Source organism: Anarhichas minor, unplaced genomic scaffold, assembly GCF_050575085.1.
Source record: "Anarhichas minor isolate MPS153535 unplaced genomic scaffold, ASM5057508v1 ptg000022l, whole genome shotgun sequence".
Lineage (NCBI taxonomy): Eukaryota > Metazoa > Chordata > Actinopteri > Perciformes > Anarhichadidae > Anarhichas > Anarhichas minor.
The window spans coordinates 2,860,849-2,876,396 of record NW_027466468.1 but is presented as its reverse complement, the minus strand read 5'-3'; the positions used below and the strand labels follow the sequence as shown (position 1 = coordinate 2,876,396).

General features: G+C 43.1%; 1 protein-coding gene across 1 annotated transcript; it reads right to left on the bottom strand.

The window, feature by feature from the left end:
• Positions 1-859: 859 nt before the first annotated feature.
• On the bottom strand, positions 860-13,963 carry rnf144b (ring finger protein 144B). Its single transcript, XM_076096440.1, has 8 exons — positions 13,540-13,963; positions 10,354-10,627; positions 9,045-9,149; positions 7,836-7,896; positions 6,469-6,676; positions 4,781-4,925; positions 4,527-4,616; positions 860-1,966 (listed from the first exon to the last, which is right to left on the bottom strand). The coding sequence occupies exons 2-8, from the start codon at positions 10,531-10,533 to the stop codon at positions 1,796-1,798; spliced, it is 960 nt and encodes a 319-aa protein (XP_075952555.1). The 5' UTR covers positions 10,534-10,627; positions 13,540-13,963; the 3' UTR covers positions 860-1,795.
• Between the last annotated feature and the right edge of the window lie 1,585 nt (positions 13,964-15,548).

Here is a 15,548-nt window from a genome sequence, read left to right as displayed (position 1 = left end):
GAAGCCAATGCTACACAGTAGCATATTATGTAAACCACATACACACACACACACACACACATAGATTGATACATTGTGTCCTATATATAATCCATTGTTTCCTAAAACCACCACACTACTATTTGTATTTGTATAATAATAATAATTATTATTATAGTTGTTGTTGGGAGTCAACAGTTAGATTAAGTTAGACAAATATGTAATTTTGTAATTAAACAAGTGTATTACTTTTGCATACCCGTTTCCCTCTACTGTGTACTGTAATAAAAATATATTTCTGATAATGATAAAATTATATTTTCAATTATTAATTCAATTTCCATTTGACCCTTCAATATCCCTGTAGGGTACTGAAGTTTATATTCACACTGTACCTATACTATGGAATGTGTCGATTTTTAAGCCACATTTCTATCCTATTAAATATATATATGTGACATTATTCAAATATCTTCACGATATATGTGAAAAACAGATATTGAGTCAAAATATATGTAAACGTGTATAGTCATATTTCAAATTGCCATATGGAATTTTCAGGAAATGTGTGCTTTTAATATTTTGACAGAAGTTATAATAATAATATAAGCATATGTTCTACATTGTAATGCGCAGGTCAAATGCACCACATGTATCTGGAGCAGACCTCCAGGAGACCAGAGGTCTGCTGCATCGCTCAGTTCGTTGGCTTGAAGACTTTTACACCGTCATGCCTACAGCAACGCCTCTATGTCTCCACAGTGAGAACTGCATGTTCACTCCTGCTACATCAGCTTCCGTGTACTCTCCTGTCAAGACCTTTGCGCAAAGACAAAGGTGAAGTTAAGCGCCGTGAAATGACAAACGTCACCCTCTGATACATGTTCAATACAGTGTGTTTATTTCAATTACAATGGCGCTTTTATAAAATATCTGATGCAGAAACATCAACAGAAATCTAGAAATAATAACCGGATACCATACACACGAAACCCATAAATACACATTAACACACTGTAGAAAAGCACACATTACCCTTTAGAAGCCTTTGGTCTGGAACGTATGCCAGGTGGAAACAACAAACATTTGCAGAAGAAAAGTTCTTTGTGCACCATTGGAGCCCTATCATATTTCATATCCGTACAGAACATACAGTACACACACGACACCGTTTGCCTTCTCCCATTATCAAAGAATGTTTTGCATTGTTTTAAGGGATCCATAACCCTGTCCATTTTTTATAATGCTAACATTTTTGCATAAGATAAATATAGAATGGAAGGCAAAACAAATACAACCAGGCACCAGGCACTGTAGAGTGAGGCACTTGAGCACCTAACACCTCTGGTTTGGCATCATGACGTTTGGCACATGAGGGTGGCGTTGCACTTTGAACTGTGTGTGTGTGTGTGGTATGTATGTGTGTGTGTGTGTGTGTTAGAGAGATAGAGAGAACAGAAGCCCTGTCCAGGAAACCTCTCACAGCAGTCGTCTCCTTACTTACTGCCTATCCATCTGAAAACAACGAGGTGAGTTACATTCATTCTCCTCATATTTACACTTCCACCGTATAAAGTACGTACTCTCGTAAATCAAGAGTGATTTTTGAGCAGCTTCAAGGTGCGAGTCTGCCCTTGTTGATCTCGATGATATTTCTGAACCACTGACGAGGCTTCCAGTCTGCCGAGTCATGAAAAAGTCCTCCAGCTTTACTCCTTTCCACCACGCAGCGCTTGCTCTCTCTTGGTTTCCTTGGGCTTCGTTAGATCAGCGGGGTGATCCTGGGTTGGGCCGGGCTGATGAGAAGGGGGAGCTGCTATGACGTGGAGGAGTCTGGCTGGCTGAGGCCCTTCTTCGTCATCTTGGTCTTCTTCTTCTTCCCTCTGCAGGGCTTGCAGACGCAGCACAGGATGCACGGCGAGGCCAGAAGGAGGAGCGGAGACGTCACCAGCACGATGATGCTGACCCCCACCAGGATACCCACCACCTGAGGGACAACAAAGCGACATCCTTGAGCTGCTCTAATCAATATTTTATATTCATGAAGGACCGAGTGATTATGTGCGATGTGAAAAGGGGTCGCTCTTAGTGAAGAATTGTCACCCAACCCTGCAGGCTGTTTGATTTTACAGCCTCCAACATTACGGTTTTGGTTCAGCTCTCATCCATCTTGTTCCGAGCTGCAGGCAGCTGTTTTCAGTGAATAATATAAACCCACAGTGCACTACCTGCTGTGCGCTAAACTGTTAAGAGACAAAGTTAGCACTTAACAGCAGCTAAAGAGCCAAATATTTCCCTCAGGAGACGGTGGAGACCAAAACAGGGCTTAAAGGAGAGTGAATATTGGACTACCATTCATCAGGTGGACAGACTGTAACACTGTTACTGAGAAGACTGGCAGCCTCCAACAGCCTCTATAGCATTTTATAACACGTAAGATAAAAAAAAATGTAATACTGTGATGCTTTATGTTATTGGGAGGCGTTGCTTTATAGCACAAATAACACACCAGTAAATGGACCTGAAGCCTCCTTCTAAAACCAATGACAGATGACGGGAATGAAAAAGTGATGGAAAGACCAGACATAAAGAACCTACTGTTTATGAAGGGTGCTGGTGGGATTATGGGTAATCTACTGTAATCATTTTGAACCACTCAAATCATTACCATTATCTCATTACAGGCTATTACTATTCATTTGACAATGAAAATAATTGTTTTGACTGTAGTTCATGGGCACCCCCTGTCCACAGGCTGTTATGTACGTTTTGTCAAAGGATGTCTTTTATTATTTGGAATAGGCTCCTTAGCTTCAAGTAAAGGAAATATTAATGCTACATAATATACAGTGTGTATTTCCAGCATTGTAGCCACAGTTTGTCTTTGGCCCTTTTCTCCTTCAACATGAAAATGTCCCTGCGCACAAAAAACATGGTTTTCCCAAGGTAGGTATGGAGGGAGATGACGTGCATAAAGCACTGACCTCAACCTCATCCAACACCTTTGGAATGAACTGGAATGCCGTCTGTTCCAGTTCCATTCCTGGCTCAGGCCTTATTGCCCAACATCAGATGCTGCACTAATGCTGCTGTGGCTGAGAGCGGGCTCTTCTAGAAGGGGATTTAAGCCACGGTGTGTACTTTAAATGCATTGTCCACACAGCAGTGATTGCAGGCAGCTAAGAAGGAATTCAGGACAAGCAGACTGTAAAACTTTTAGAACCTGTTGGATACAACTCAGTTCGTCATGAGTTGTTTTGCAAGGAACAACTGTTTTTTTCCAGATACTTAGCGATGCAGACACAATCAGCTCAGGAGGTTCACTGCTTGTTCCGAGCTGCAGGCAGCTGTTTTCAGTGAATAATATAAACCCACAGTGCGCTACCTGCCCTGCACTAAACAGTAAAGAGACAAAGTTAGCACTTAACAGCAGCTAAAGAGCCAGATATTTCCCTCAGGAGACGGTGGAGACCAAAACAGGGCTTAAAGGAGAGTGAATATTGGACTAACGGGGGGACAGAAACACGACTGAAAAACAGTAGCTATGCTTCTCTGAGTCTGCTGGATGTCACTGCGTCAGCAACACAAACTTTAGAACAGGATATGTCAGTGTTTTGTTTACAGCTTGTTTATAGGTGACAGTGCCACCAACGGTTCTAATATCGAAAAGATTAGAGAAGCAGCAAATTAACACTGAGAAATCTTTACAATAATCATTACTGCCAAACAATCAGACTGGCAGCCTTCGTGCATTTTATAACACGTAAGATTAAAAAGAATGTACTGTATGTAGTACTGAAATACAGCAGTATTTGCATGCAGCTAGGAAGGAATTTAGGACAAGCAGGACCTGTTAGACTAGATGTGCAACCATGTCTGTCATGCGTTGTTTTGCACGGAACAACCGCGTTGTTGTGGTTCTTCGTCTCTCCAGATACTTAGCGATGCAGACACACCGAGACACAATCAGCTCAGGAAGTTCACTGCAAACCTGATGATAATCATGTGATAATTGCATCAGAGCGGGGGAAGCGAAAAAGAAAGAAGGTTTGGAGGCCGATCGTATTGTTGACCGGACAACTTCATTGCAGGGCAGGAATTTGACATTAGCGCTAAGATTAGTTCAGTTGAATGCCTGATACAGGACTATTTGGGGCTTACAACACTTTATAGGTCTTTAAAGGAAAAGATGAGCGTTGAGTTTTGCACGTATTTAAACTTTTGTTTAAATTTTCAATTAAGTGTGCCAAAAAACATGCCAGCATGGAACTTTCCTGTCCTGCGTAGGTTCCTTCAACATCCTCACTGGAGACGGTGACTCATTGATTTGACCGCAGAACAGTGCAGCTGGGAGTCCAAAATCTTTAACGTCCAACCCCGGTAGAGTGATGGCACAGTTTTACCAAAATCAAACCAACGCACGCAATAATTGACCACACACGGAGGATTGGCTCTGCAGGCTAATCCATTCAGACAAAGACAGCATCATCAAAAGCCTGAAATGACTACTGTACGTCTGGTCTGCTGTCTGTGGTGAGTGACCTCACCTGCGTTCTGTTCCACATAACCGAGGCCCTGGAGTGTCCCAGCTTGTTTCTGCACGGCCCCTTATCATAATGCCTCAGGAAGATATCCCCCTGCAATCACAAAAACACTGTTATCTAGCAATCACCGAGGACATGCGAACACAAACTAAAGACAGTGATGCAGAGGCTGAGAGATTTAGAGCTTAGCTGTAACAAACAGGTGGCTAGGTCGTATAGATACTTTTCACCCCGTGTATGTAACAGGGGAGACTCACATCCAGATTCTGCAGACAGTACCAGCAGAAGGTGTGTTTGCAGCTCTTGCACAGCATCTGTGCACAGCCCTGGTTCCTCTCGATGTAGATGCCACACATAGGGCACTGCTTGATGGGCATGTCAGAGTCGCTGCCGGAGCGGGCCCTGTGTGTCGGGAGGAAGACACAGATATGCAGTCAGCTGGGGCACAGTGGCGTATAAGGCCATGAAGGCCTCCAGGCAGCGTGTCAATTCTTTATTTCGCAGCTGAGTGAAGGGTCAGTGCTCACCTTGAACTGGGTTCACTATTTTGGGATTCAAAGGTATGAGGGAAGTATTCTGTGCGTACAATACAGGGCCATAGCTTCCACTGAAAAACCCTGAAGTTGTGTTTGAGGGTTTCAACAACCTGAGGAGTTCACATTCTATAATTTAAACAAATTGCACAAAGCTGATTCTGGCTTTTTTAGTGGTGCATCTCTGCTAGTTGCTAACTTTGTCTGTTTGCCATTTTGTGCAGAGGGTTTATATGATCAGTCAGTCAACCAAAAATAAGCTCTAAGATGCTAAAAAAACTCCATAGAGCTGGAGGGGAACTGCACAGTCAGGTGATACTCTATGGGTGTTGGCAACACAAGTGACTCCTTTCACAATCTACATCGGGTTTTTCTCCCTTTTTAAAATAAAAGCATTGATCAAAGCAGGTTTACATTTGAGGGGAAAATGGAGATGATGGAAAAGCTATCAAGTCAGTCCGTGCTCTGTAGGGGGATTAAGAATGATGATGTCATTTTCCGGTGCCAGCGTCAGAAAAAAATAACACCAGAAAAACTGCAACAAAAATGTTGATGTGTGTGATGAGAAATAACCTTCTTATATACAGTCTATGGAAATAACTTTTTTTGTTTGTTGTTTAAATCAATATCGTACGGTGATGTAATGGATTTGTCACTCGTTGCTGATGCTGATTCGGAAAAAAAACCACAAAATGATTATCAGGTTAGTGTAGAGAGGGCTTAGAAACAACAATCCCATCATTATGTAGGGTAGTACAATTAAATAAATTAAAAAGCTAAATGTGAAAATCTTGAAAATGATTATTTCTAAACCACTGGCTATGACCCTGGTACAATAACATTGTGCTTGAAGACTAAACCTGCAGGCTGAAGCAAACGCACATCATGCTCTCAAGTTCAAACTTAAAGTTGATCTCCCTTCAATCCCCTCATGTCTGCGCCATCCTCCCACAGCACACTGCAGACACCGCTGCTTCACTGCAGTGCACGGGCTCCTTCAGTACAGTCAACTACGTGGCTCGGTGCCCTCCCTCCTCCTCCCTTTGGCACAGTAACAATGGAGTTCCGATATAAGTCAGTGACTCCCCAATGACATCAGTCAGTGTGGCAGAGCCACAGCTCGTAGCGGCACGTAGCTGTACAACGGGGACTACACAGAGGGCACTCCTGAGTACTAAGCTATTCATCCTGAATTAATGCTTATTGTATATTCAGCTCAGGGCCTCTGCTGGGAGATCAGGAACTACACATCACTTCATAATCCATTCAATGAAAATATCCTGCCTCAATAACTGTCAGGTCTTATATATTTGATGGAAGGATGGGATTTGAATAGGATGTAATATAATAATCCTGCTTCTAGCACAGTATAATTTTCAAAGTGCAGCTCACCAAACGGCCGGCTCACTGACCTGCTTTCACGAGAGGGCGACATCATGGGCTGGCGCTCCGGGCAGGTATGGCTGTCCTGCCAGGGCCCTCTGCACCCGGAGCAGAAGACGGTGTGACAGGTCGGGCAGGGCACGGCGTCGGGCTGGCCCTCAGTGCTCAGCTGCACACTGCACACCGACTGGCATTCGAGCACCGGACACCAGGCTTTACTGGGGTCCAACTTGACTCCTGCAGAAAGCAAAGACGGGATGCGATTGTGCATTTCTGAAGCAGATATCGAGCAGATGTATGTACTTAAGGTACAGCTGTGGTTTCAGCTAAAAGCTAACGTGCTCACAATGAGAATGTTAACATGCGGATGTTTAGCAGGCAATGTTTACCATGTTCACCATCCTAATTCAGCATGTTAGCATGCTAACATTTGCAAATTTGCATTAAACAAACAAGCACAGCCGAGGCTGATCGTAACGTCATTAGTTTTACACGTATGACGGACGGTTCTAGAAGAAAAGTCAGAAAATCCAACCAAAGCTGTTACAATTTATCCTGAGGGGGACATGAATGTACCAAAGGTATGGCAATCTATATGACACTGCCATCCCTGGTTAGCACGGCTATAAACATCTAATAAATCCATTGTTGTCATTTCTAATGGGTTATCTATGAAGGCAAACAACTCTCTAAGCAGCTTACGGGGACAGAAGGAATGCTCACAAACAATAAATCTGGCATGTTTTACAACCATGAACAAAGAACTGGAGCTTTCCTGGTCTGATCCCCTCACCAGCTCATACTTTCACTGTGAATCCTTACAGAAGGGAAACACCTACTTTGCACTTCTTTATACTTCCAATATTATGAGTCTCATGATTTATGGCCAAAGTAAACAATACCGTGCAACTGGAAAAGACCAATATGGCTAGAAGGCAAACCTCTGTTTGCAATTTGTAAATGTCAACAGAAACCTATATCTCAACAGTTATTTTCCTCCTGTTCCCAGGCCTCCAGTGCAAGACAGAGATATACACATTTCACAAAAATGTACACAACAAATGGTGCAAACAGCTACACGTAGGTCATACAATTAATTAGCACTGAAACAATCATTGCTTCAAATTGAACAGAATGGTGCCATGGAACTCTTGCAGCATTTGTTATTGAATTCCCTGCTGGTAATGTTTGGTTTAACTGAAGGTATTAAAGCCACAGTGTCAGTAACCTCCGGGGTAAAACCGGACCCCAGCAGAAGAGAATAAAGAGCAGGAGGCCCCACATTATCCCAGGCATGTGGAGCTGTGCTTAGGTAACGACACACCAGCTGAAGTGCGACCTGAAATAGCCCAATGCCTGTCCCCGGTCACCGGCATGCTAACGCAACAATACCTACCTCGCTCGAACTTCAGACGCTGGTACAGCTCCACCTGGTCTTCTGGGGCCAAGCTAGCTATCTGTCAATCACACAGCACAGAGAGAGGGTGTGTGTCAGTCACTCTGAGACGCTGAATGAATTGTGTGCATACAAGACATTTGAGGAATCCAGAATCTTTTTCAAACCCTAATGAATAAATGCAAAACAATACATGGCGATCGAGATTAAAATGAGGCTATTTTGCGTGGTTGCCGAGAAGATCATCCAGGATCAACTGGTCACCAAGCAACTGCAATTTGCTGCATTATTCTTAAGACACTTCAGTAGAGAGAGGACAGCCACTAAGAGGAAAAACAATAGGCTGATTGCAACATTTAAATGGAAAAAAGCTGCAAAGCAACATTTATACTGCTGTTCTTATGTCGTAGTAAAAGCTGCAAGTTGGCATCTGCATATGATCAGCAAGACAGGTGTTGCAAAGGTCTGCAAATATTACAGTACGATATGCCAATTGGCCAAAAAAAAAGACTAAATATAATTTCCCCCCAGTAATACTGTTTGTCTGTTTAACACCTGCCTAATTTCCCTACTGGATAACAGGGGATAGAAATTCAACAATCCAACCACTTCTAATCAATAAGAAGTACAATGAGCTCTAGTTAAAGAGGGTTTGTTTATCATAAGGAAGTTTCTTGATTCAGTTGTAGTGAGACAAGAAAAAAAAAAACATTACAAATGAGGAACTGAGGAGCAGAATTTCCATTTGTGAGTGAATCAGCAGTTTAAGCCTCTTCTCTGTCATGTTTACTGACTGGTATCTCCGATGTGTTACAGCTCATGGAGTTTCACTTTCCGTCTGACTGCTGGCATTATCTCATCCTCAGCTCCTCACACTGGAAAAGAATTCCCTCAGAAATATCACTACAGCTGCGTCCGCTGCGTTATTACAACACTTCATCTTAGTTAATCCAGCCCACACACTCTTAAGAACACAAGGGGGGAAAATCCAACTTTATATTTCTTGAGAAGTTTGCTTGCAGCACTCTGGACTGAAAACTGCAGCAAATTTATTAGAAAGAAATTCAAACGTATCTTCCCAAAACAGGTTTGCATAAAGCAGGGTTTTTAGTTCAGGACGTGTTTGTGCGATTAATAAAATGTTATGACCTCTGAATACTATTGGCTGTTTTTTTCCCCCTCATATCATTGGGTCTAAGCAGGGCATACCTCAGAGTCCAGTAGCACTCCGGTCTTCAGGCAGGCCATATCTGGGCAGGTGATGGGTGCCCCCCCACCCTCCATGATGGCCAGCTGAACATACTGCTCCAAACACTGGAGAGGGAGAACACGGCAGAGTTAGTAAAAAGACAATCCTCTCATGACGAATCCAATAAGCAAACAAAGCGGAGCTGCTGTACAAAGTCATCCGTTGCCTCAGCTATGAAATATGGAAGGGTCGGAGGAACTACGTAAACATTGCTCAAAGGCAGACAGGTTTGAGAAACAGAAAATACAAAACATTTACGTGTCGCCATTTGTCCTGTGGAAAAACAAATCTATCGCAGAGGAGCGGAATGTGTTTTTAGGACTCATTTCTACGTGCAAACTTGGGCTCGTCATGTGCTTTCTCATAAAGCATGATGCACTGTTCATCCAAATACTGAGCCGGAATGAAAAACAACAACAACAAAAAACACAAGCAATAGTCTGTGTTCAGGTTGATCAAATAGAGTTCAACTGATAAGCAGGGTTTACAGTATCCCTTTCCCTCCTTCTTCCCCAGTGACACTGTGTGTGTGTGTGTGTGTGTGTGTGTGTGTGTGTGTGTGTGTGTGTGTGTGTGTGTGTGTGTGTGTTTTATCTCCGTGACCTCGTACTACAGTGACAACTTTGCTACCTTGGACAGAGATTAACACCTGCCACTGTGGAGCAACCTCTCTGCGTCAGGTCATAACACCAACATCTGAGTTTCGATATGTCAGACAGGCATGTGTTAGACTGGAACAGCGTGGCAGCAGACATCTGGGCTGCTGTTATGAATGACACAGCTCTGTATTCTAGCGATAGCACCTCGTCTCTCATTAAAAGGAGTGAAAAGGCTTCTAGGAAATGTTTGTGAGATCCAGTAAGTTGCCAACAGCTTTGATTAATCACAATAATTTCCAAGGACACAACAACATAAAAGTGAGTGTGAGAGAAAGCCAGCCCTGTGTTGGAACCCTTTCATTTCTCTAAAGCTGCAACATGCCAGATTTGGCACTAAAGGATCTATTTTAAAGTTATTAAAACAGGAAGCGGTGCTGCAATAAAAAGGGAGCGTCCCATTCCAAGTGATTCAAGTGTTGGAGATTTGCCTAAATTGCCCAAAGAAAAGCCTGGTGTTAGATCACTTTTTTTGTGAAATCTTAAAAGTAAGAAGCACAGAGTGATATGAGTACTGGATCAGCATTGATCTAAATACAGCCTGGAGTAACCCCTGCTCTGTTTTCAGTAACAACAAGCCTCACAGGTTCGACTCCCACAGCCCTTCCCTTACCGCTGAGCAGAAGACACAGCCGCAGCCCTGCAGCTCCCTGGTGGCTGCGGACGGCTGCTCGCTGAGGCACAGCTTGCAGTAAGCCTCGGGCCCCGGCTGGGGGTGTTTAGCGCCGGCCTCAGGGGTCCCCGGTGTCGAACCCCCGTCTTCCCGGCTGAGAGTAGGACTCCTGCTGGCCATGGTGGGGCGACGCAGGCAAGAGGGGGAGGGAGTAATCAGGTCTGCTCCCTAGCCCTTCTGCTGTAAACGGAGAGGAGCTACGGCCTCCATGTTCCTGTAAGTGGAAAAAAAAACTAAAAAGCAGCACAGATCTTATTCGTCTCTTCAGTGTAGGTGTGACCCTCTTCTTCCTCTTTGCCACACAGCTCACACAACACCATCCCTGATGACCTCACCTCCCGAGGCTTTCCGTTGTCACGGTCCCGTTACCTGAGAGACGAATTAGTCACCGTTCAGAGCCGCGCGGTGCGTGAAGCACAACATAATGATGTGTAATTACTGTCGTGTTACTGATTACTCATCGAGTCATTCTTTTTTACAGCCGAGGTGCAAGGTCTGTGTTTACTGTTCTACATTTATTGACCGGATCCTCGTCCATTCTGACAGGGAAAATGAATTGCCGATTGTTTTTTTTGAAACACACGCATGTGCCAGTCCACAAAATCTGTTCAGTTACAGCGTCGAGCACAAATGTGTCCATCAGACACGATGCACTAGCTGCAATGAATTGTATGCATGCAAGACGTGTGAGGAATCGGGAATCCTTTTCAAACCCTAAAGGATGAATGCAAAAACATATACATGGTGAGCGAGGTTATTATTTTGAGAGGTTGCCGAGAAGATCATCCAGGATCAGCTGGTCGCCTTCTGCAATTTGCCGCATTGTTTCTATAACAGCAAAGAAGTGAGCGAATAGCCACTCAGTAGAGGAATAAAGAGGTTAATTGCAACATTTTCTAAATGAAAAACAAAAATCTGCAAAGCAATAATTATACGGCCATTCTTATCTCGTATTAAAAGCTGCAAGATGACATCATTATCTTATCAACAAGAACGATGTTGCAAAGTTTTGCAAATAATCAAGATAGTTGGTTAAACCAACGTTAGTTTACAGTAAGTAATGCCGATAAGCAAAGTTTTCAAGAACAGCAAGATTGAGAAAATTATTTCTTTCTTCCTCCAATTTTTGACTAAAAACAGACTAAAATAAGTATTCAAATTGCTTTTAGTGCATGTTATTTGACCCCTGTAATGTTAACAACTGTCTAACTTCCCTACTGGATAACAGGGGATATAAATTCAACAATAAAACCACTTCTAATCAGACAGAAGTCCAATGAGCTCTGGTTATAGAGGAACTGAGGAGCAGAATTTCCATTTGTTGGTGAAAGCTTACGAGCATAAATGTATTAGGATCCCGTCTTCTATCAGACATCAGACATGTACTAGCTTCTGGGACAGCAGGGCAGAGGCTGGTGCGTAATAAAGGCCTAATCTGGTGTTAAAGAGAACCAAAGACATCATACCCCAAAAGCTTTGGTTCAGCCCAATCCCCCCCAAAAAAGCGTGAGAAATAATCAACCCATAATCTGGGATTTAGCGATTTAATCCCGTAGATAACAGTGGTTGGACACAGAAAGGGGTCACACAGGAAACGGTGGCGTTACAAAAACACACACACACACACTCTGCAGCCTGAGCGGCTGTTGAAATCACACATTAATCCGACACGCAGTGCTCTCTATTTCATCGAGGCTGGTGAAGTTGGCAGGAAAATTTGGGGGCAGCTCAATCAATAGAGCCACCACCACCACCACCACCAACGGTGTCCTACATTTTTCAGTGAGTGCTCTTTCATCATGCGTGCCGACGCCGATCGGTAGCACATGATCAGCAGATCCACTATCAGCAGATGGCTGATAGTGGAGTTTGCGAAGCAGGCATTGCACGCTGGTATTTCTGCACAGTCACGGCGTGTCGTTCTGCACTGCTTTAAGACGGGCGAGCTGAGCCGGCTGCAGTCGTCATCCCACACATACTGTCAGCCTGTCCTGTCCTGTCCTGCCCAGGCACTGACAGGTATCAGGTAGCTTTGCTGCGTGGAAACCCCAGTATATTTGTCAACAGTGTAAAGCCTTTCGTTCCTGAACAAAATGAGGAGATTACCTGGGTGACCATTTGTCAACAGAGTCTGGTGGAACAACAGACAAATCGGATCTCGTCAAACCTTTGATGTGATGGATTTAAAGCATTTTGATTGACTGTGCACTGTCGTGGCTGTCTGATTCCAATGTAACACATTAAGAGTTTGAGGATTAGGCCACGGTCTGAGCGCTGATTCAGAAGCATTTCCGGGCCTGAATGATTGAATCCCAAACACTTTAAATGTCAACGCCAAATGCTGAATGACTAGAAGCTTCCATACAAAACTCATCACTATCAGTACTGGCCTTCAAGCAAGCAATTACAGCTGAGAATAATAAATTAGAGCTATTCATTAATCAAAACGCCCCTGTGTGCTAACAGTTGCTCTCAGGCGTGGAGCTGGCCGTTCTGTGATTAGCAGTCCACACGGATCAAGGTCTAGATTGCATTCCAGCCAGGGGGTGGGGGGGGTCAAAGCATCAGTGAAAAGCTGCTTTTCACACAGGCTGCCGCTGTGTTTGAGGCTGCTGGGACTGCGTGCCTCGGGGAGTGTGTGGCAGAATATATATGGCATCATTTATACAGCTGCAATCTCTCCCTCTTGTCTGCCATTCTGGATGAGCATGTCAAGTTGAAAGACAGACATATGGAGATAATGACGAGTTGGAGAAAATGCAAACCTTCATGTACTGTACATCACTTTAACCAGAATCAGTGAGGTGGACATTGAATTGCAGTTATTTAAAGGTAAAGTAATGTCCCTTGTGTCCCGGGCATATTCTTCTGAGGTTAGTGTTGTTTATGACAAAAGTAACCGTGTGATGTCACATCTGTTACCGTGCATTCAAACAGACCACACCTGACACATCTGCATCTCCCTCTCAAGGTTGCATGCTCGTACCGGGTCCACATTCTGACGCATTCATGGTGTGATATATTTCATAAGGCGTAAGCGGTTTCGGTTAATGGGTGGTCCCGTGTGATGCAGACAAAGTAAGACAGTATGAGCAGAGGAGAGACGGGAGGGGGGGGGGGGCCTACCTTGCCTGTAGGACCGCTGAGTGTAGGAGCTGCCCGAGTCCAGATCCACAGCCGCAGTGCTCTCACTGTGCCACGGGCAAAAGTGTTGATACAGTCTGCTGTTCACCTTCTGCCGTCACCGCCGAAATGCTACTGTCGCCCGGTTACCGCCTCTCTCTCTCACACACACACACACACACACACACACACTCACCGGGCTTAATGAAAAACTAACAACATGTTTGGGCGTTCTGCTCGCTCCTATCTGGCCTGCGTGTGTGTGCGCGAGTGTGTGTGTGTGTGTGTGTGTGAGTGTGTGTGCGTCTGCTCCTGCGTTTTGTTTCCATCCAGGAAGCTGTGCCTACTCTCCCCTGAGCTCCACTCATGACTGCTCCTGCTGGTTGTTTCACTGTACTCACGATGCTTTCGGGTGCAGTCGGGAAAATGGAAGTCTCACCAGGAGCTGCTCAGGAACTGTAGTAAAGGGTTATCAGACAAGTCTATTTATAACTAAATAGAAAATACATCAATAAAAAATACGGTCGATTAGATTATTAAAATCTCAACTGATTGGATGCTAAAAGAGAAGTATACCGCATTTACTTGTTCTTTCAATTATTTAACTAACAATTGTATTTATTGTTGTATTCAGCTATGCGTTTGACTTCTCTAATAACAGACTAAAGTGCATTTTGTCTTAATAGAATCAAAGCAACATTGTTGTGTTCAGCTCTGCTAAATTCACAACTCATCCCTGTAACTGCTTAGTCAGCAGCACTTTTGGTTGCACAATTCTGGTGTAAAAAGAATTATAATTAGCCGTCAATCTTATCATATTGTATCATATTAAACTAGGCAACAAAATAATTCATAGAGAAAGACTTATTGATAAGATAAGAATTGTGCAGAATGAGTAAAACTGAATATGTACTGAAAAATATGAATATTAAACATTTTGAAAAGTCCAAATAATAGAAAGAAATGGTGGCGTTTTTTGGTTTCATTTTGTTCTAAATGTGGTGAGGGTGGTTTTGGTTAGGGAGGGGGGCTCATTGCCTCAGTGTTTCTAAAATCCTGGTTACAGCCCTGGATATAAGAGTAAATATAGAACATGGTCAACATATCTGACATTGGATCAAATTTCTGTCTAACCAAAATATAACCTCATATAAAAAATACTTCATATTACAAAATGTCATGCTAATGATGTAACTGTTTAGAAACTGCATGAATACTCCTTATTCTGAAATACTCATTCATGCATTCATTTCATGAATTTAGTTATATATTTAAATAAAACAAAGGAATACCTACATTACAAAGAATTGGCAGAACTTACATGTATCACTTGCTAACTCTAAAACTGAAAGTTATGTCACTCATGATGTTACAGTGACTTCCTGTTTACACACTTGGCTACTTTTGATTGGACAGCCCAACAGATTTTGCGAAAGAGGGGAGAGGAGGGTATGACATGCAACAAAGGTTAATTACGTATTACAATTCCTCATTTATGTGCTTTCATTTTGGTTCTCATTTGGTTCTCTTTTTGTATATGTATGTGTATGTATATATAATTCTTACTAAATATTGATTCATACTTATTCTAATAATCTTTGAGTGCACTGTGTGTGCTGGTCTCACAATAGTGAGACCAGCACAAGTGTGCTGGTCTCACAAGTGTGCTGGTCTCACAATAAAAAAATGTTTTTGTACTGTTACTTTTTCTGGTGTTTCGACCCAATAAGACAAAGTCGAGCCATAATCCCCTGCTATGATCATAATTGGCACCCTCCGCATTGATAGATGCTTTTTGATTTTACTTGACTTTGATTTCCTCCAAAACAGCTCTGGCTCTTTATATTTGAAGAAGGTAGTTAAGTAATGTGTTCTTCACCATATTACCAACAGTTTCTAAATTTTGACCATATAATATTTCCTCAACAGTATGGTGTTTTAAAGATGTCATTATTATTCTAAAGTGGGCTTTGAGGACAGCTTAATTGCTGCTACAAACTCTCCCTGCATAC